General features: G+C 39.7%; 1 protein-coding gene across 12 annotated transcripts in view; it reads right to left on the bottom strand.

Moving 5' to 3' along the window:
- Window positions 1-2,601: 2,601 nt before the first annotated feature.
- Window positions 2,602-23,063, bottom strand: part of ptprsb (protein tyrosine phosphatase receptor type Sb) — a 97,315-nt gene continuing 76,853 nt past the window's right edge. For all 12 annotated transcript variants that reach the window (XM_028020127.1, XM_028020130.1, XM_028020129.1 and 9 more), the window contains 15 exons: window positions 20,838-20,995; window positions 18,709-18,720; window positions 18,369-18,481; window positions 16,775-16,872; window positions 14,687-14,810; window positions 13,833-14,008; window positions 13,588-13,707; window positions 11,922-12,076; window positions 11,479-11,764; window positions 10,767-10,945; window positions 10,256-10,382; window positions 8,721-8,846; window positions 7,834-7,988; window positions 7,581-7,716; window positions 2,602-6,039 (listed from right to left, as the gene is read on the bottom strand). In XM_028020127.1, the coding sequence (XP_027875928.1) occupies window positions 5,971-6,039; window positions 7,581-7,716; window positions 7,834-7,988; window positions 8,721-8,846; window positions 10,256-10,382; window positions 10,767-10,945; window positions 11,479-11,764; window positions 11,922-12,076; window positions 13,588-13,707; window positions 13,833-14,008; window positions 14,687-14,810; window positions 16,775-16,872; window positions 18,369-18,481; window positions 18,709-18,720; window positions 20,838-20,995 (2,034 nt within the window). In that variant the 3' untranslated portion in view covers window positions 2,602-5,970. The remainder of the gene's footprint in view (window positions 6,040-7,580; window positions 7,717-7,833; window positions 7,989-8,720; window positions 8,847-10,255; window positions 10,383-10,766; window positions 10,946-11,478; window positions 11,765-11,921; window positions 12,077-13,587; window positions 13,708-13,832; window positions 14,009-14,686; window positions 14,811-16,774; window positions 16,873-18,368; window positions 18,482-18,708; window positions 18,721-20,837; window positions 20,996-23,063) is intronic.

Raw genomic sequence — 23,063 nt, 5'->3', positions numbered from 1 at the left:
TTTCAAATGAGCCAATCAGAGGACGCCTGCGGAGGTAAAACCTGTAACGGTGGGCGTGGCCTGTTACACACGCACATTCAGAGAAGGTACGTGGAGATCGCAGCGAACCGTCACAAGACAAGTCACGCACGAGCCTTTTAACCTGTTCGGCCTGCGCAGATAGGGATCAGAGTGATCCATATCCCGTCGACGAAGCGGCTAAACAAAGCAGAAAGCAGGAAATAAAAATACTGTTTCTCCCCGCAGTATCTAGTCACATAACAAGAGTGTGTGTGAGCATATTTAATCTTTCCTCTGCATCTTGTGTGAAGTAAAAAAAATAAATAAATAAGAAAAAAACGTGCAGAGCTCAGTTGAGTTCATTTTTAGGAACACCTCTGCTTGGATCACGGGTGTGTCATGCTCACGCAGGTAATAAAAGATTACACTCCTTGTCACTGATCAACTGATCGTGATTAATTGTATTTGCTCTGATTTGAAGTTCGAGGAAAAGCTCCAAAGTTCCCGTGGCTCCACTGCACCTGCCTGTTGTCTAATAATCCTTACACATGAGTTTTACAGAAGAGTGTGTTAAATAATGGAGCTGAGTCAGGAAGGTGAAACTGAAAGTTTCACCTTCAACAAGTAAAAACTCTTTCGGTTCAAGAGCACATTACGGTGCAAAATGCTGCAGCTTTCTGTTAATTTGTTTCCTTTCTTCCCCAATGATGTAATGTGATTCTGATGAATAATTCTTCAGGTTTAAAGGTTATCTCGAAGTTTTCTTCCATTATATTATTTAAGCAAATAACGTGTTGTCAGTGTCAGAAACAAGGACTTGACATAACCATAAAAAGCAGCGTAACCTCTTGAAGAATGACCTGTGTGCCAAAAAACACGTATTTTTATGACTTACTATGTTATCTTTTTGAATTGAGCAAAAATAAGGAGATATAAAACGTTTCTTTTTTTTAAACAGACTAATGGTAGCAGCTGGTGAAAATATAACATTTTCTTCAGAGATCCTTCTGTGTCATGTGACTCAACAAGTACTGGAAAGAAAGTTCCTGGTTCTTCATGGTTGCCTGGAGAGGGAGAAGTCTGATCCGGTGAGGTCTCAAAAACTATTGTACTGAGAAAACAGCTTTATTAACAGATTAATACACACTTTTAGTTTTTTAGGATTATAACTACACTTAGATCAAGTTTAACCAGTAGAAACTAGTGAAATACACTCTTGTCTTTTTTAATTGTGTGGACTGAGTAAGTATTTGTAATGTATAAGACTTAAATAGATATCTATGTAAAATCTACTGAATTTATTAAAAGCAATTAGGATTTTGTCATTTAAATATTAAATTTTTCCAATATGTATGCAGACATGTTATATACTAAATTCAAATTCTCAACTTAATTAAAACAACACAGAAACCCCGTGATTCTAAACCTTTATATATAAAAATGTTCCACAATCTGTTTAGATTTAGGTTCCGACGTTTCCCAGAAGCCACTGCAAAGACTCAAATTTTCTGTCCAAGTTGAAGGAAGTGATGTTGTGATCTGTTCTCTGCTGTTCAAAGCGTCTGATGAAAACAAATGAGTGGAAAGACTATAAAAATCAAGACCATTCTACAGATGAATCTAAAGCATAATAAACAATAAAATATAAAACACTGTAATTCTAAAATGTTGTATTTCACTTTTGATTGATTTAAACATATTTTTATATTTCAGATATATGGGTTGGTGATCACTTATGTCCAGTTTGAAACATTTTATGGGTCTCACTTTTTTCCTGCTTTTAATATTTTGTTCTCCCTTCCCCTTTTGTCTTTATGTTGTACACAGCAGTCAGTGACTTGGTAACCTTGGTAAAAAGGCCCACAAGCTTTCTGTCTGTTAACAGAGATGTGAAAGTTTTATAAAACACATTAGACACATAAACGTATCATATCAGTAACAAGGCGTGGTTGCAGAAAGCTGTAAAAGTGTTAGATTTAGCTGCATGCTTTGACTGGTGAAAAATGCTTTTTGGAGAACAAACATGGGCTACTGCCAAAACAATCGAAAGCTAGTACTTCAAAGTGAAATCGCAACATAATGGAATTCATTCACTTGTATAAATATAAATAAGGAGTCAAAAAATAAAAATGGCACATCCTTAGAAACAAGTATGTTGTTTGTGCCATTTCAGATCAATTTAAGGAGCAGTTTAAAAAGTAATAAAATAACATCTTCTCAAAAATTTGACTTATATTCCTTTAAGACAGTCAAATGACTTGCAGAAAAAGAAACACACCCCAGCATATCGCTAGCATCTCTGAAGAGTTCATCTCTACAATCTACATTTTATACAAAAAATGTGCTGCTGTCAGCAGAACAAAAGAGATTTAAATCAGTTCCTAGAGCACTTCTTGTTCTTTTTTTAGTTTTAGAACTGAATAAAACACACTGTTGTTTACCAAAACTATCTGAAAAGCTTTTTTAAAATGTATTTATGTAGCGTGTTGAAACTGGAATTATTAAATGATTGTTTTCAGTGACAGGAATCCATTTTTGTATCAGCTGACGTTGGCGCCATCTAGTGGAGCCGGGATGAATCACAGAGAAACAACAAGAATGCCGTGTATCCAACCATCCTGCTTTTTTAATACAAATTCAAGATACAATATCTACATCTATGGTTTGAAAGGAAAGAACAAGTACATTAGTGAGGGGTATGGCATCATCAGAGCTGGCCCTCCACACGTTCATTATATGTTTCGCGTGTGCCTGTTTATATATTTCTCTTGACACAATAATCATTAGAAATCGAGGGAGTAACATATTTCATATATGTTCAAACATTGCCAAGACTTCAGGACCACACATAGAGTTCATATGAGAAGAAGTTCAGATTCAGACAATAAGCTCTGAGGCTGTGTGTGTGTGTGTGTAACGTGTGTAGCTAGACAATTTGTACCCATTCCCCGTCGAAAATACACCCGCTACTCTGTGCTTTCAAGCAAACTAAACACAAACGGCACATCAGGAGAATTTCACTCTGATCTATATGTCGAACTTTTCCGATGCCTTTAAATGCATCGCTGCTGCAGCTACATATAGGAGGTCAAATCAGGCGAGGTGGGGGTCATCACTTGTAAACTTTAGATAGTTCTGTCTCTAATGTACATCTCCATAACTAATCAGACATCAGTAATTAGTATCAAATAGCACCCTGCACAGAGGGCATACGTTCTCAATACAAAGCAAATCATAAAAAAAAAACACATAAAAAAATGGAAAGAACAAAAAGTAACAACGTCATACTCCAAAAAAAAAAATAAAATAAAACAACCACACAAAAAAACAAAAGAACAATTCTATCGGTTGTCTTTAAAAGAAAAAATTGAAAATAACAAAATAGAATAAATATTTTTTAAAAACCATATGAATTAAATATGACAAAGTGAGCGAGAACAATAAGGCTTTTTAGCGACGATAAGCAGTACATCACATCCAGTCCCACTTTAAACACGCTGTGCTCGGATGTTTGGAACGGTGCTGCGTGGGACTCTAGTGGCAGACTGTATGTACAAACGCAGAGGGCCTCACACTGGGACCTCAACGTGCTCTTTCAGCACTACAGGACCAATTGGGATAATAGTTTGAATTAGGTCGAAGATACACCAATATCGCAGGCGTTTCACTGGAGTCGGAGCAGTTCACATCGATTGGTGAAGTTGGGAGCTTCTGTACAGACGGATAAATGAGACAGAAAAATATATAGGGTTTCTGTGAAGGACTGGAAATGAGACAGGAAACGTACAGCGCCTCGCAAAAGTCATTTCCCCACATTTTGTTTTGTTGCAATCTCAGACTTTTATGTATTTTATTGGCATTTTATGTGATGGAGCAACAGGAAGTGGAGCATTAAGTGAGAAGTGGAAGGCAAATGATGGTCGGCTTTGAAAATTTCAACCGCTGGCAGTCGGATTTGTCAAAATAAATCACATAACAAATTTCTATATGACGTCAGCTGAAACCGTAAAGTAAGATGAAACCTATATTTGTAGCCAGCATGCAAAACATCGTTTGTGGCAGAAAACTAAAACTAAAACATCGCAACTAAAACTAAACTAACCTAAAGCTAAAACTGCAACCACTTGCCATCCCATCATGAGACATGGTAGAGGCAGAGTTATGCTGTGGGAAATGCTTTTTTTTTTTTAAACAGAGTTTAAAGAAAGATGGATGGAAGTAAACACTGCTTGTAAATTGATATTTGCAGACTCCTTCCATCCGGCTGACTTTGAACTATTTTGTAAGGACAAATAGGCAAAAATTTCAGCTTCTGGATGTAAAAAAACACACTCCAAAAAAAAAAAAAAAAAAAAAACCCAGGCAGGATGATTCCAAACACATGGAGATTATTGTAATGAGGAATTTATAAATGTGGAGAGAGAGAAGCCCACTAATGTAATCTTCACAGTATTTATTAACATCTACTGTGATCCACTTGGATCACTGTTGGGAGAAACATACAAGTTTTAAAAACCATGTATGTTTTCCATAAACCTTCACATACTGTATGTTGCACTAAGTTTTACTGTTCTGTCACATAAATTTCAAATGCATATGAATATGTTAAAGTCTGTGGTCACAACTTGAGAAAAGATGAAAAAGTTCAAGGGGTATGAATATTTTATTTTTTTTTTTTTTACTTTTGCAAGGCACTGTACCTCAAGCGTTCTCATTTTTAAAATATATTTCATTATCCTCCATTAGCGGTAAGCTCAACATGTAAAAATATAGGAATGATTTTACTGCGAAGGAGTGCAAATTCAAGTAGGAAAACAGTAGAGCAGGAAGATGACCATGACAAAGCTTTCGTTCTTAACATAAGATGTGGTGTTTAACAACAGAAGCTTTGAAGCCAATGGATGAGCGTCAAGCAGCGTGTTAAAGAGAAAAATCAAGTCTGCATAAGGCAAAGGAAAACGTCAAAAACACAGAAAGATCTGCAGATATGAACTGAAAAATATACCAAACTGAGAGAGAAATATAGAGCTCAGTTCTTTTGCAAGCATCTCTTTCACTAAGCCACTGCTGAACCAACACAATGGGGGACGGACATTCAAGAGGGAGCAAAGATGGACGATGAACACGGACGATAGCAAACAGCAAGCAGGATCTATTGTTGATGAGGAACCGCGTTACAGGTCCCAGCCCGCTTCTGGACTCAACGGGCTCTAAATGCGACCCCCCAGGTCAGCTTCAACCGGGCGCTGACGACTCTGGGGCCGGTGAACAAGGGGCGTGACTTCTCTCTGACTGGTCTGTCGTTGTGCTGGGTAACAAATAGGAGCCATGCCTCCTTATAGGCCACAGTTTTCGCTTGCGCTGCGTGGCTTTGTCTTGGCACTGTGCATCTGGTGAATGAGCCGCCACCCACGTCTCCACAAAGTCCTCGGGGCTGATGGGTCTGTAGACGTCCGCGAAGTCGACTCACAGACACAAAGAAATGTTCACCTTGTTACTCCTTTAGTACATCAAACTAATAGATATAAAGTTGAGGATAAAAAGCCCATTTAGGGTGCAGCAAATATCCAGGCTCTGTTTTTTTTTAATGTTTTTCTCTTAGATCTTTTTGTATTTTACACACATAGAGTAGCGTAGCTCCTGTTCAGAAACCTTTTGTATTTCACTGGTTCATACTTGAGATAGCTGACCACAACACATGTATTTATACGTCCTTCACACTGGAACACTGAGGTAAGTATATGGATTACACATGGATAGTCTCTTCGCCCAGCAGGGAAAGCACTGGTGAGCTCGGCTGCTGTTAAGAGAACTCTTGTTGCTGTTTTTGTCGCTAGTCGGTGCAGAATTGGTCTTTAAATCTTGCTTCCAGGAATAGTTGAATGTTGTCGTTTTGGGCCACCCCTCCCCATCTCTCATGTCGTTTGTTGTTTTGCTGAAGCAGAAAGGTGGATTGTGTGTTTTTCTCTCTTATGTTGCATAGTGGTCAAAGCTACCCAGGTACTCAAGAGCAGCCTGATAGCAGAACTGGTACTCATCCTGAGGAACAGACAAAGAAAGCAAGTAAACAATTGTGTATTAAAAACTATTTTAAAGTCTATTATGTTTCTTAAGTATGTTTGATTTCAAAATCCCACACCTAATGCCAACAATAATTACTGATAATTTCGTATTCTAATTTTCAGACTTCTTATACAATTAGTCCTTGATAGGAAATAAGCAGTAGCATACAAAAGGTAGTTTTCAAATCATTATGTCATTTATTAATGAGAAAACATGGTATCAAAAACATTTGAGCTCTATGTGAAAAAGCACCCCTTGTTATTTAACTGTGATTTACCAACAAGCCACAGGCAGTCCAGATCTGTAGAATCAAGAAATCACCTAAACATCACCTGACCGACAACCTGACACAGGCTAAAACATCTTAAAACTAGATGAGCCCATCTAGTTTTGTTCTATTCATAAATAACATCATCATCTGCAAGAAGCGTTTTTTGTTTTTTTTTAAATCTACCCACATTATCTAGGTTAGGTGTGACAAAAAAAGGCACAATAGAAAAACACTTTTAAGTGGAAAATACTTTTCACAATACTACCCTATTGCACTTAAGCGTTCCCAAGACAGCACTGGTGTTTCAAAAGCTGGAGCAGCTGAGATCATTTTTTTTTATAAAATCACTTTTTCTGCTTTAAAACTGTTGAGGATGGAGTTGCTCAACATAGTTAAACTTTACGTTGCTGCTCTGAGTATGGATTAAACCGGGGTCACAACAAAAAGATGCGACTCCAAATGAGCACTTCAAACCACACCGAAAAAGTGCTGCATACAGCACAAAGATCTTGAGCCAAGCCTAGTTTATTCATATTTTGACTCAGAGAAATCCTCCCTCTCCTGCAAATGTATAGAGTGGAAAATAGTTGTCCAAGTTGTTGATTCTATGCTCCGTTTTTAGTTAAATCTATTTATGTTTTTCATGAGAAGAAGATGTTTTTAAAGCAATTTAACATGAATTTTCTACCAGTTAGCTTTCGAAGTTGTGCTTTATTTTCATTGTATATTTAGCAAATAAAGAGTGAATTCCTTTTAATTTGTTTTTCTTTTTAAATTGGCAGTCGCAATAACAGAAAGAAAACCTTTAAAAACTTACAATATTGTTTAAAGGAACGCCTTCGCTAAACTTAATGTTTTCAGATGTTTTTAAAATGGCATTTGAATCCAAGTTTCAGTTGATAAATGCTGCTCTCATAGAGCACTGTCGACATAAATTCACTTTCTAAATGTTAGGGTTTCCTCTGAGTGTCACACTCCACTCTCTCAATCATAGAGAGCAAAGTAGTTTTTAATTAAGAGGTTTGTCAGATGATTTGATCTTAAAGGCGCGTCCCTCTTATTCCGCTTCATTTCGCTGAAACTTATGTAATACTCTCATCCCAAGTGGGCCTCCAAATATGCTCGATCACTGATGATTTCTGCTCTGCTCCGGAGCCGTCGCGAAGCATCCGACTCGCGTTAACCTCAGGAAGTGACTCTACTGTACTTTCTGTTACGTCAGGTCACGACGTGTTCTTGAGCTCACCTCAGTCTGCACCATGGCCGGTCTCTGTGTCCGCAGCATCTTGACAGTTTGGAAGATGTCCACTGCGCCCTCGTAACGCATCCTCTCGAGGACAATGCTCAGCGTGATGAAGACACCTGTCCGCCCCACACCAGCACTGCAGTCGTAATGGAAAAACATGCAGAGCAGTTTGGAGGGTGCCAGACGCCTCAGAGGGACACTAAAGGGATATCTCGAACAATCAGCTACAGGGAGAAAAGCGGCAGTGAACTACCTGCAGTGAACGGCGATTGGTCCGTCCTGGCCAAACTGCTCCTTGGTTTTGTGCACTTGGCCGATGAAGTCGATGAAGCCCTCCCCAGATTTCGGCACGCCTTGCTCAGGCCAGTCGGTGAACTGGAACTGACGTACCGTTCTGGACTGGCCGTCCTGAGGGAGTGGGCAGATTGGCAACGATAAGAGACATTCTCTCCAGAACACCTGAATGAATTGCCGGATTTAAAAGCCAACGTGGTTTCTCTTTTCAACACACGATGCCTATCATGAAAACAAGCAGTTACTGCTGATTCAAAGGGGATCATTTCAAAATGACTATTTCCAGAGTTTCTTGCTGTATTGACTGAGAAAAGATGCTCTGCCAGGCAACATCCTTTTTTTTTCTCCCTTTCTAATGATTACTGTTATCTGACCCGGGATCAGTTAGCTGTGGTTAACTTGAAGCTGTAATGTCAGTACGTCTGCTTCTGTCAGCCACTCAGTAGGCAATTACATCTTTTCTCTTCTGCTCAGCCTCTCTGACTCCCCCTTAATGGAGATCAATAGAGCATCTGTCAATGTGGCGTCACTGCAGGACAGGCTTAACCGGAGTTATCTATGACTGGCACGCGCACACACCCCCATGTTGTCAAGATAATCTGGAGACAGCATGGTCGAATGCATGGCCTGCAGCATCTTGTCAATACATGTGGACAGGCCGTGTTGCACACACGCACATTCGCATACAAAACACTCGCTGAGCAACACACACTCCAGGTCGATAGGACAAGCTTCGCATCGCTGCCCCCTAACGACACCGAAGGAATAGACAAAAATCGAGGAGTGTGATACTACACCGCCTGGATGCAACATACGGTAGTAAGGAGTATGTGATCACAAACCCACCCTGGCGTCTGTAACTTTGAACTCCCGCAGGATGTACTGGGGCATGTTGTACTCCGCCATTGGGTCAACCACAAAGTACTGGTACCTGGCGGAGCGCTCGGCGGGCCAGTACTGGTGACACTTTTCCTAAAAGAGCAAAAACACAATCGGACTTTGATAAATCATAAAACAGGGGTTAGGGTGCTGGAAGGTGTGAAGTATTCATTAATATTCAGCAGTGTTTTGGAGAATGTTTTTAACGCTTGACTGTTCTTATTTATGTAAAATATGACAGACCCACACACGCAGAGCATGAATAGGATGAAAAACACAGGGTTTTCTTTTTCTACACATGAAAAACAGAAAATTGAAGCTTCCATTTCGATTTAGCCCGTTTGAGTTAATAGTTTATAGAATAACATTTTGGTGTAGTTACAGCTGTCTGGCTTTTTTGGTATTCATCCACCTGCTTTGCACATCTTGAAACTGGCAAAGCTCGAGCTCAGTCAGACTGAATCTGCGTGTGTAACTTCTGCAGTCTTGCCACATATTGTTAATTGGATTTAGATCCAAACTTTGACTCAGCTACTCTAACACCTGAATATGCTCTGATCTAAACCATTTAATTGTTAAATGGCATGTTGAGCATTGTTGACCTGAAAGGTGAACCTCCACTTCTGTCTCACTTTTTGCAGCCCTTTAACATGTTTATATCAGCATTTCATCATATTTAGCTTCACCCTTCTTCTCTTAAAACTCTCAACATTTTTCCTGTCCCTGCTGAGGAGCAGGGAGGAGTCCCAGAGCACGATGCTCTGTTTTACTGTGGGGATTATGTGTTCAGGGTAATGAGAATTTCTTTCTTGCCTATCCCGTTTTGGCCCAACAGGCCTAAATGTTTATTCTCGGTCTCCTGTGACCATAGCACCCAATTAGCTTGCAGAAAGCTGAAACTATGACTTTTTCTTGGCACTATTCTCTAAAGGCCAGATCTGTGAATAGCGTCACTATCAGTTTTCCTGTTGACAGATTCTCCCACTTGAGCTGTTGGTCTCTGCAGCTCATACCTGAGGGCTCTTGGCTGCTTCTCTAAACATTCCCTCCTCACCCAGCCTGTCAGTTTAGGTGGACAGTAATCTCTTAATAGGTTTGCGCCGGTTGTGCTGTACTTTTTCCCCTTTCAAATAATTGTCTGAACAGTTCTCAGTCAGATGTTTAAAGGCTTATATATATATATATATATATATATATATATATGTATTATAACCTTTATAACCTCTCCACCTGTCTGTTGTGTTCCTTGAACTTCATGGTGCTGTTTGTTCACTGATGTTCTCCATCAAACCTCAAAGGTTTTCGTTATTTATTGCAATTAGGTTGGACAATATTTTCTAATTAACTAAGTTCTGAAATTAATAGCTTTCTTTTTGTTTTACCTGGGTGCCACAGAGTAAAGCAGCCAAACAAACCCAAGAAACAAATGCATATATTTCAGAGTTTTGTTTGTAAACATTTTTGATCATGATTTGCATTTCAAAGCAATACATTGTCCTTACCCGTCCCATTTCTCTCAGTTTTGTCAGCATGACCACGATGGTGGAGTTGTGCTCCCACAGCATCCTCCAGAAATCCTCCGTAGTCTCAGCAAGTGGACCTTGGGTGGCAATGTAGCCTCTTTGCTGCCTGCGCACACACAGACACAGGAGCACAATATTATTATGAAGCCACCTCCCTCCTTTCTCCCCCATTTCTTCATCTGCCAAGCATCTCACTAAAAACTGGGTCAGGCTTCAGGCAAGACGGAGAACAGTCAAAACATGCGTGTAGAACCACTTGGAACGGCTGAATCATCAGGAAGCCCTCGTTGTCCGTCCCCGTCGCGGGGACTGAGGCGAGAGCCGCGCGGCGAGACAAATTGTAGAGCATGTACGGAGTAATGACAGATCTGACACGACATGACAGATGAGAGGGCCGCGGTGAAAAGCCCTCCGATCCGGTCACTTATCAAAGAACGATAAAACGACAGGAGGGTCGGGTCAGATTAGCGTTTGCAGCAGGACAACGTACCTGTATCCGTCTATGTAACTGGCGTTGATGTAGTCGGAGCCCTCCAGGCCGCGGATGGGCTGCAGGCAAACGCGAGTGGATTCGTAGGGCATGATGTTCACCAGTCGGTTCTTGAATTTGTTGCAAGGGAGGTTGGCTGTGACAAACCGCGATGTGTGGGCTTTGGTGTTGGCCAGACGCTGGAATAAGAAAGAAATGAACATTTTGAGTTAAAAACCTTGATTATTTAACAACTAAAAGGTTTGTCTGTTCATTTCTTTTTTGCTTTTTGGTTTCTATTCTATTTTAAAATCTATCTTAGACTGGATTTAGTTGTCTGATATTCACTACTTCTTCTATAATTCATAATTAATGATATGTTTCACATCAATTTCCATGAAAATACAAAAAGAAGAGGCATCAATTATTTATTGGTATCAGTTTAAAAAGCTGATAAAGGAGGGCCAGAAAAAGCAGTGAGATGTAGCTTTTTTTCATTTTTGTGCACATTTATCAGTAGGTCCTCAAACAACAAAACATCCTTTGATTTTGATAGAGAAAATCATAGATATAGGAGACAATCTGAATATAAAATCAGTGCAAAAAGCCTGTTCACAAACATATCTTGATGATATGTGTTGTGGTAATCTAATAAGAAAAAAAGTCAGAAAACTCAAGTGTTTTTCTGTCATTTTCTAACAGTTTCACTTAAGCCCTTCGGCATTTTTCCCACCTTGAACTCCAGCTCCATGCCGGTGACATGTTCTCCAGGCTCCACCTTTGACAGCTTCTGCATGTAGGAGTACAGGCTGCGGGCCGCCACCTCCGTGTTCCCACAGGCCACGGCCTCCAGCAGGGACTCGTGGATGAAGCTGTACTGGTCCTCCGTCTGCACCATGTAGTTCCTCTGCGAGCGCATGAGAGTCACGTGGCCGTAGATGTCCACGGTGCGCTCATGCCGAATGCGCTCCAGCATGGCGTCGATGACAATGAAACAGCCAGTGCGACCCACGCCGGCACTGACGGAAGGAGACGAAATAACAACTTTTTGTAGTGTGCTTGAAATGAAAATTGGTGCAAGCTGTGAAACAGATTCATTTTCTTTCTTGTCATTCTGCATATTTGTTTTCTTTTACGGTTAGAGAGCTGCACCAATCTATGAATGTGTGTGCACACCTGCAGTGAACAATGATGGGTCCGGCATCAGGAGGGTTGCAGGCTTTGACCCTGCGAAGGAAGTTCAAGAAGGGGGTGGGATATTCAGGCACACCATGATCGGGCCAGGTGGTGAACTGGAACTGACGCACCTCCCTCCGTTCACTGCTGCCACTCTGACGGGAGAAACACATGGAAAAAATAAAGCATCTTTACACGTCTGAATGACTGAAAGCGCAAGTACAATAAATATAAAAAGAACCAAATGTATTTATAATGATGGTTGGATTTACAGTGCATTGCAAAAGTATTTATACCTCTTAATTTTTTTTTTTTTTTTTACATTTTGTCACGTTACTACTACAAACTTCGAACATTTGGCCAACTTGCAAATCTCTGTGTGTGCTGGAAAACTAAGACAGCTCACCGCCCTGAACACACTACGCCTGCCCATAGAAATAGAGTGTGATCTGATTATGACCGAGCATTAAGGCTAAATACAACTACGCGGATAAAACCATAATATTCCGAGAAAACCGTTGTACTACAATAAAGCCATAATACTGCGAGAATAAAGTTGGACGAGACAAAAGTCAAAAGAATGCGAGAGTAAAGTCGTACTATTACGAAAAATGAAGTTATAATAGAATTTTATTCTAGTAATTTTATTTTTCTATTTTATTTTTCCTATTATGGCAGACGGAGCAGAATAATAACAAAGAAATCCTAGAGGAAAATCTGTCAAGCCTTCAAAAGATTTGGGAATGTCGTGGACCTTACATAAACTTCTAGTAGGAGAACAACCATAAATATTCTGTCTGAGTCTGAGATTAAAGCCAGTATGTTTATTAGAGTAGCCCAGTAAAAGCCCAGAAGTAAATTAGTTCATAGTCTCTTATCCAAACTGAGTGAACTTTCTTTGTTTTGCAAAAAAGAATGAGAATGATCAATTTGTAGATATGCAAAGGTGGAAGGGACTTGAAGTGAAAGGTGGTTCTTTAAAGAACTGAGTCAGAGGTCTGTCTGTCAGACAAAATACTAATAAAATGCAACAAAATTCATAGTCATAATGTGACCAAATGTGAAAACGTTTAGGAGGTTTGGAGACATCTGCAAGGAACTTTAGGAAAGATTTTAACAGATTCACCCAACGATGGCAATCAATAGCAGAAAAAATTCCACTGGAAAATACAATCATCGTTTCTTTAAAACATGTCTAAAACTCATAGAACTAAAGGAGACACGAATAACGACTGCATTTTTAAATATTTAAATCGTTCACGCTCTGCACTTAATGTTTCACAAGAAATTACCAAAATATAGAGAAGCTGTGCTGGGAAGCTACAGTTGGCCTACTTTCGGTGCTCCTAAGTAGGCCACAGGGACATGGCAGACTGACGATCCTAGATGAGCCCTGCGTTGAAGAAACCGCTCCACTTCCAGCACTGATTGCATCTCAGCTCCTGACACATGGACAGTGGCCTGGTTTAAGCGCTCCACGACACCCAGACCAATCTATTAGCCTCTGCCTATCCACAAACACCGCCTGCTCAGTGATGACAGTAATTCACGAGACTCCAGTTTCAACCTGAGTCCAAACGTTGACCTCAGGGGTTTGAAGAAGGTTTTAGTGCGAATAATTCAAAATGAAGGACAGGTAAAGTCGAAAGTGAGCAAAACGCTTTACCTTATGCAGAGAAAAAGTGCGGACGCAGAAAGTGGCAAGCTCCATCGTATCCAACAGCGTGACCTGGGTCATCCCGTATGTCTCCGTGCCGCGACTTGGCCAGTACTGATCACACTTGATCTGTCAGAGGTATAAACACATGAGCGAAAAATAAAATGGAAATTTTAAATGCAGGTAAAGTAGATCAATGTGTTTCAGTGCAAATTGTGCATTTAGGTCACTGGGTAATGGCCTGGTTTTCTAACCCGAGATTTCTCCTCTAGCCGCGTCATCATGACGACAGAGGCGGTTCGCTGCTCCCACACCATCTTCCAGAAGTCCCCGAATGTCTCCGCCAGGGGCCCCTGGGTGGCAATGTAGGCGTTTTGCTTTCTGTACCCGTCGATGAAGTTAGCATTGATGTAGTCACTCCCCAGGATACCTGTGAACAAAACCCCTCATGAGGCTCTCGATAAAAGCAGCAATCTGCATAAGTGCCGCGTTAAATTAACCTCCTTGTATGACATCAAGCAATCAAACAAAACGGTTGTTTCTGGCAGCCGCGACGGCAAAACAAGCAGCGCTCTGCTGCGGATTCATGAGTCTCAGATCAAACCCGTCCATTCGCCCGCTTCTTGTTTCTGGAGAGGAGACAGCTGCACTCGAATGCACTCGCCGGTGTTTGTGAGTTTCATGCCAGTGCACACGGTGGGTCTTCAGCAGTGTTTGCAAATTTCAGATTTCACCCATCACGCCGCTCACTCACCCTCTCCCTCTGAAAACCTCTGCAAGTTCACGCAGTGAGCTCAGATTTGTTCAGACTCTTGCCTGTTAGACATTTCTTGCCCCTGGCTGCCGTCTTTGGATGAAACTGCACTGTGGCACACTTGCTGTACATATATTTACATATACATACTGTATCTGCATTTTTTGAATCTTTGCAAGGACTGCTCTAAGTTGCTTTTTATATTAACAGCATGTTATATTTTATTTTATTTTTTATTTTGTCTACAACTGCTACTCAGTGGTGGTTGTTGTTGTGTCTTGTCTCTATGCTGTAACTGCGAAGTAATTTCCCTTCTGGGATGAATAAAGTAATTCTATTCTATTCTAAACTCACCGTCTGTGGGAGCCAGAACGACTCGGGTGTGGTCGTATGCGATGACGTTGGCGTAGCGGTTTTTGGGTTTATTCACCTCCAGGTTGGAGTGCTCCCAGGTGAACTGCTGGCTGGGGTCGATCGACTGGAAGAGAAAACGGATACACTCATTAAAAGAGCAAGATAAGGTCCCAATATGTTGCAAAAGTATTTATAATTCATACATTTTCTCTTCACAATTTCTCACGATTCTACCACAAACATTAGCAGATTATGTTGTGATTTTGTGTAATAGAGTATTCCAAGGAGAACATCATGGGGACTTGGAAGGATAAAAAAAATTATGCTTTCAAAATTGTTCATATGCAAAAAGCAACAGTCATTACCTCTACATAAAACCCACTATTTCTGTGCTACTTTCATCCTGTTCTTTTTTCTTTCGGTATTGTATTTTTATTTTTCAATTTTGACTTGCTAATAAAAAGGTTTTTAAAAAAATCACTGAGAAAAATAAACTAAACCTGTATAACATAAATAAAATCCACTTCAAATAACAGCTTGCAAAAGCGACATTAGAGAACAAAAAGTTTCTTGTGGAACAACAAAAACAGCAGATAAGTCAGGGATGCAGTTGAGGAAAAGTTTAAATCTCATCATAGAAACTACTTCAGTTCAACGCTCCTAAGAATGGTTGTTAACAGCAAAATTGAGCAAATTTGTTGTGATGATTGTTGGAAAGAGCAGGAGCTTCTTAAAGTGACAGAGGCCAATTTCAAGGCATCAAATTATTTTAAGTCATGTTTGATATGTACAGCCTATTTATAACAACTAAAGATAAAAGTTACTTGATTGTGCTATAAAATGGCACTATGTGTCTGGAAAATACATAATAAAATCTAATGTTTGTTACTGGTTTCTCAGTTGGTGACTGTATGTTGTCTTTATGACTTTTTATTTTTGTGGTTTTTATGACGCAAAGCACTTTGAGCTGCCTTGTTGCTGAAACTTTATCGATTGATAATACCCCACTTTAAGATTCAAGTTGGTCATTGTTCTAAAGTGTAAAAAGTAAAACAAAAATGAGGTTCTTTAATCATAAAGAAACGCATGGATACACAAAAGGTATTAAAAAGGCATTATTGGGAAAGGAGAGCATGAATCAGAGAAACAGCTAAGAGGCCTGTAGTTGACTCTGGAGAGGCTGCAGAGATCCACAGCTCAGGTGGAAGAACCTGTCAAGAAGACAACTACTAGTTGTGCATGCCACAAATCTAGCCTTTATAGAGAGAGACATTAACTAATGTTGAAAGGAAATGCATGAGAAGTGCTGTTTAAATTGTGCCACAAGTCATGTGGGAGACCGTCTACAAAACAGGCCTTTATTGAAGAGTGGCAGAATAAAAAAGAAAGCAATAAGAAGTCCCATTTGCAGTTTATCACAAAGAGAACAAGGAAAACATAAGGAAGGTGCTCTACTCAAATGAGACCAAAGTGTAACTTTTGCATACAAAATGCAATGTGTGGCGGAAAACTCAACCTGCACTTTCCCTATAATCATGGTGCTTTTTTCAGTAGGAATAAAGAAAAGCTGGCAAAAAAACAACAACAGCAAAAAAAAGAAACAAAGGCACTCTCCAGACGTGTAAAGCTGTTGGAAACAAAAGACATTCAGCTGTAACTGCAGCAGAAGGTGGCGCTAGAAGGTGCTAATTCAGGGGCGACGCACACAAATACCAAACTTAGACTTTTATTTGCAATAAGAAATGTGAAGGTAACAAATCATCTTCTTTCCACTTCATACTTTTGCACTACTACCTGTTGATCTAACCAAATAAAAAACTGTAGAACTTTGTTGCTGTATTGCTTTAAAATTTGAAAATAGTTTAAATGGCATGATTTTTTTGTTTGTTGTTTTTGAACGGCATAGTGGAAAGTAACCACAATAAATCATGTCGCTGAATAAATCATGAACATAGAACCTGCAAACAGATAAGCATTCAATAACATTTGGTTTATGAGGCGGAGGCACATCAGGCCTCACATCTCTAAAGAGCAAGGACGTTGTCTGCTTCTTTATTTATGCATATGAAATGATGATGTATTACTCACCTCATACTCTTGGGAGAGTCTCAGGTTGTCATTAGCTTTCAGCAGCTCGATGTGCTCAGCCAGCTCACTGATGGGGATGGGAGGGTGGCTCATCATTCCTGCGTTACACGGATGGGGTCAGAGGTGAGGCCGTATTCAACTAAACAACCCAAATTACTGAAGATCCGCTTCACTTTTATGCAACAATGTGAGGATAATGACACAAAGCGGCGACATCACATGCCATTAAGAAGCACGCTGAGGCAGAAAATCAATTATGATCCATGTGCGAGGACAGGGCGAAGTGAGGCGAGTCTTTTGTTTGGGAATTATTATTATTTTTTATTTGTTTTGATAAATTGCTTTTTCCATGTTTAGAGGAGCGGTGACTTGGAGAAAACAAACACAGAAAGCACCCTAATTAGGGGGGTTGAGCGAAAGCACATAAAGGAAGCTACCTCTGGCTCCTTCAGTAATTTTGTTTCACAGCTGGCGAGAGAAAAGTGAGGCTAGAGCAATCTATCTTTATTTAAAAAATGGCGAGCGGCTACGTCAATGAATCAAGGCAACATTTCCGCCTTAAAAATTAACCCGAGCCAGAGGCGCCCTGGATGTTTCTCCGGTTTTGAAATGACCGAAATGATTTTTTTCCCTTGCAGAGGTTAACCACGACAAATCCTGCTCCCGTCACGACCACGGCGACCCCCGGACACAGCCGGATGGCTTCTGCTGGAGATGAGTTTCAGCGGTGCGGAGCCGTCTCAAAAGCACAAATCTCCCAGGAGGAGGAGAGGAAGAAGAAGGAGTGGGCGAGGAAGGAGTCTCAAGGTTGCTGCCACACATGGAGGATAAAAAGTCTTGTGATGAAAGGTAAGAGACGAGGCGATGAGGTCTGCGGGGGTTTTCTTTGCCTCCCGACAACATGTAAAAATAGAAGAGTTGAAGCTTTTATCTATTGATTAAATAAAAGAGAATGCGTCTTTTTTGACCTTTTTTTGTAAGCTGGCAGGTAACCTTTCTCCAGGCTGACAGATGCTGACACCTCCTCAAAACAAGATGCGGTAGTAGCGGTAAGCTGCAGCCACAAACAGAACAAGAAGCGTAATTTAACCGCTTTCATGTTGCTTGAATGCAAAGTCAAGGAAAGCAGGAGAAAGGAAGCATCCTTAGACGCGAAAGGTGCTTTTCAGATCTCTACATATATGGCAAGAAATTAATTATTTGTTCTCAAATGATCACTATTAACCAACAACACATATTTTATTTTAACTTCAGGAGCTCCAACGCCTCTCTCCGGCAGCCTGGCATGTGGGACGTGGGCGGACGGACATGATGCGACTTTTTGACACAAACGTTATGACTCAGACATGACTAATCACTGACTGTACTACCTGGGCAGCGGCCATTTTTGATCTTGAAGCTGCCAGGTATGAGCTGCTCCAATGGGGCGCAACTTTTGTTCATTTGAAGTCATGTCTGCATTTTTTATTTTATTTTTTTCACAGTGGATAAAATTAGCTGCATGAATGTTTTATTTATGAATTAAACTAAATGAGCCCTTGGAAGTTGAATTCATCATGCAAAAACAGAGCGCATGTCTGCGCAGGCCTCATACCAGGAGTCTGGAAATTGATGCGTCTCATCTCCACGGGGTCTGTCGGGTGATGAGCCATCATCTCCGCGTTGCTCAAAAGGCTCTTGGTTCCTGGTTCAGAGTCCTTGCGCTTGCTGATCAGACACCGGTAAAGGGAGGAAAAAAAAAAAAAAAGAAATCAGCTATTACACCTAACCAGTCTGACTCAGCATCATTAGCGTTTCCACTTGAGTAAAATCAAAAGTGCAAACGCTCTCGCTGTGTTTTACGGATTTCTTCCATTTCTCAGTACGGCGTACGGTAGCATGTAATTGCTGTAGGTTATAAAAGAACAAAGAGTCCGACATCGGTTTAATCTTACCTGTCAGGTTTGCTGCTTCCCGTGAAACAAGAGCGAGGGTCGGAATAATTAGAGGCAGAAAAGGAAGGAAACAAGAGAGATTGTTAGAGAGATGAATCAATATTGTTGCATTAGTATTCAAAAGCTTGATGACTTGCAGCACATATCACAGGCGTGCGGCGGGGCTCGGGCTTTGACGGCTGTCTGCCGCCTGGACAGACTTCTAGACTGGAACAAATTTGATGGATTTTGGACGTTTGGATGAAAGAGGCAGAGCAGTAAACACATCTGCTGGTTGGAATATAAACAAGAGCTGTAAGCAGACAGGGTGCAGTGCAAGATATTTTACAGTGAATTGCAAACATTAATACCGCATTTTGTCTTGTTATTACCACAAACCTCAATTTATTTTATTGGGAATTTATGTGACAGACCGACACAAAGTAATTCATAAAATTAACACATGCTTTTCAAAGTTTTTTACAAGTAAAATCTGCAAAGGCTGGTGTGCATGTGTATTCAGACTACCATGATACCCCTAAATAAAATGCAGAGCAACCTGTTGCACGCTCCAATTGAGTGCAATTGAATCATATTGTAGGTACAGATGTTGTGTAAAGTCTGCAGAGGTGTGCTATGGAATATTGATAATCACAAGCCACCAAATAAGCTTTTGGTAACTCTGGAGGAGGTGCAGAATCCACTCAGCTTCAGCTCAGGTGGGAGATTTTTTTTAAAGGCCAAATATTAGTCATGTACTCCTTTAAAGAAGGAGTACATGACTCCACGGCATGTACTTGCGGAAATTAATAAGTAGAAATTAACTGTAGAAAGCAATTGGAAGTCCCATTTGCAATTTGCCACAAGCCTCCACAGAAAACATGGAAAAAATGGAACACTGTACAGCCATATTCAGTAGATTAGAATATACGTCTTGATGAGTCTTGTTTGTTAGATTAAAAGTACTTTTTGGACAGTAACAACCTTCAAGAAAGATATTTCTCATTAAGCCGGCATTTCAGTTTTTTTATTGATCTGACTCTATTTTTAAATTGTATGTTTTCATTAGTTGTAAGGGTTAGAGTTAGGAAATAATCACTATTAACAGAAATAAAGACTTTCAAACATCAACCCATTTGTAATTAATCTATATAATGTGTTTGACTTAGTGATAAGGTTCTTACAACAAAATGGATCTTCAATAATATTCTAATTTGTTGAATTAGTGTGTATATGTTCAAAAGCCAATTGTGCACCTGAACTTGAACACACCATCTACACAAGGAGGGAAACATCCCACAAAGGTTCAACTTTTTTTTTTTTAGCAGAGACAGGGACGATGCTCAGAGTTCATGTAAAGACAGACGAGACTAACTACAGAGTAGTAATGGCAGACAACCTGACAAAGCTGTAAATAACTTGGGACTGGAACAAAGCTTGAATTTCCAGCAGAGCAATGATCTTAAACACACAACCAGAAGTACAAGCAAACATAGAACCAGTGGCAGAACTTGAATATTGTTGTTCATAACTGCTCTAGATTCAGTTTGACTGAGGTTGAGTTTTTTTTTTTTTTACAATAAAAAGACAAAAATATCTCCAGACTATGACCACACATCTGTGTCATGTAAACTTTTGCTTCTACTTTCAAATTATGCACTGCGCTACGTTGATCTATCACATAAATCCCCAGTAAAATATTGAAGTTTATGGCTGTACTGTGACAAAATGTTAAAATGTTCAGGGGGGAAAGTATTGTTGCAACACACTGACCAGTGGCGTTGCTTCTTGTAAAACACTGTCATGCTTAACACACTCTCCTGCTGATATAAGCCTACATTGCCACATCTTATGTGTATTTATTCAGGTTAAAAACCGTCGCTAACACAGACATCTTTCTGCAGACAACTCTTGCATAAAATTACTGGGATTGTGTATTTGATGTAAGTGTGAAAAATAACTGAATGACGACACACAGAAAACCCACTCAGAGAAGTTTTTTACCATGTAAGAAAAGCGTAGACTAAAGCCAGTTTCATCCTCTATGAGAATCAAAGCTGCTTTGGCATTTACTCGGTGCAACCAACGCTATGAGTCATCACTGTGGTTGAAAACTTGACATTTGTCTTTCATGAAGCTCTGCCACTCACTTTTTGTAAAGGAGAATAGCAATAACGATGCAGATGATGAAGACCACAGCCAGAACGGGTCCGACCACCCAGATCAGTCCGTCGCCCGCATCGAAGGGTTGGGGGTCTGAATCCGGGGCGATCACTTTGTCTGTGTAAGGGCTGGCCACATACATCCTCTGCACAGCAACATCACAGGAACATTGTCAGAAAAATACTGTCTTTTTGCATTCACCTAAAACCAAAATATAAAAAAGTACAAAAGTAAAATGTAAGAATTAAACTTAATAATGAAGATGTCTTAAAAACCTTGATATCAATCCAACTCTTATTATAATCATATAGTCTTGCAGTCATTATCATTAGAAAAATCTAGTTTTTAAATGGGAAAAAAATTATTATTAAATTATTTATTTAGTCTAAATCTGATTTAGCACTGGGAACTGAGGTGGCAAATATAAATGGTTCATTTTGTGTCAGGTCAAGCATTGTGTCAAGCATTTCTGTGTTGACTTAGCCATTTATTTTAGATGATTATCCCACTTTTTTTATTTTTATTTTTTTATTTCCTTTATTTAACCAGGTAGACCCCGTTGAGATCTAGATCTCATTTTCAAGAGGGACCTGGGCAAAAAAATTTGCAATACATAGCAACCTGGTTACAAGATAAAAACAATTAATACATATGCATAAGTATAAAACAATAAAAACAATTTAAAAACAACGACACTGTTTCATAGAATCTTGTTGCCTATCTTTAAGTACTACTCGAAATAAGTCCAGTGAAATCATTTCCGACATCTTAAGTTCAGACTGCAACTGATTCCACGCTGTGGGGGCCAACACATTGAATGCCTGCTTCCCTTTTTCAGTTCGAAAGCATGGGACATGCAGAAGAATAATGTTATTGGAGCGTAGAGAACGAGAACTGACAGTTCTATGTAGGAGAGTGGATAAATATGCTGGGGTTAGACCGAGTAAAGATTTATACATCAGGATCATTAAATGATTGTTTCTCCGTACACTTAAAGGAGGCCATTCAGCTTTTGTGTACAAATCACAATGATGTGTCAGACATCTACTACCTGTTATAAATCTTAAAGCGCAATGATACACAGTATTTAATGATTGAAGACATTTGGTCGAAGCATTCATATATAAAACATCTCCATAATCCAAAAGTGGCAAGATTATGGTAAGCTAAACATTTTTCACCTAACATTTTATTTATTTATTTTTTTGGCAGAGGCAACTAGATTTTTATTTAAGACCTTCTGGTAATTAAAAAAGTTAGTGATGTCACACTCTCTATAAAGCCTGAAGGCTTTTAGAAGGGAAACCGGCCCACAGCATGACACATTCTCAACCAATGAAAACAAGGAGAATGAGGCGCTTTCCCACAAACTGTTTATTTCATTTTGTTGGCGAAATGCTCAATCTCTCAGGAAACCTGTCATGTTTGCATTGAAATGACAGAAAAGTGTGGCATGCCTCCCATGTAGCAGGTGTCATTCTTTGCTAAAGTTCAATAAGAATGAGATTTTTCATACATGCTATATCTTCTACCTTGTTTTGACCTGGCTCATTTTGTTGTCTTTCCTTCATTGATTAATTACATTTTGACATCTGAGTTGCATCGCATTCATGCCATGAAAAAGAGGACATGGGGAATAAATTAAAAAGATTCTACACTCTAAAAAAGACCATGTGAAGAGATGACACAGCAAAAAATGTTTCACTTAGATGCTTTTAATAGTTTTGTTATTTAATCTAATAACTATGGCACTGCAGATATTGTTAAAGCAGTTTTTACTGTGATTCTTCCCTGAGAATATATGCACTGGAATCACAGGGTGGATTTTTCTTTTCTTTTCAGTGTGCGATTATGCTAAAAAGGGACGGACTATTTTTTAGGCTTTGTATTGTTACAGAACTGTTGCAAAGGATTGCATGGGACTAACCAGACACAACTAATTTAATGTGAGGATGTTACAACATGAAGGGACGGCCTACTCTTTCCAAGGTCTGAACTGCTGCATTTGTATTGGTTCTGAAGAGCTTCTGCAAAATATCCTTTGGGCTTTTGTTCAATTTGAAATTCTATTATAATTCATATACATATGTATGGGTTTTTTTCCAGCTGAAATGCACTATCATGCCAGCAGTGCACAGAGGAAATATCTCCTCTACTGCCAGTGTAAGTAAACTCCCCCTTTATTAGTGATGGAAGTGTGAGAGACTTATTGC

This window comes from Xiphophorus couchianus, chromosome 6, assembly GCF_001444195.1.
Source record: "Xiphophorus couchianus chromosome 6, X_couchianus-1.0, whole genome shotgun sequence".
Taxonomy (NCBI): Eukaryota; Metazoa; Chordata; class Actinopteri; order Cyprinodontiformes; family Poeciliidae; genus Xiphophorus; species Xiphophorus couchianus.
This window is presented reverse-complemented; position numbering and strand designations above follow the sequence as displayed.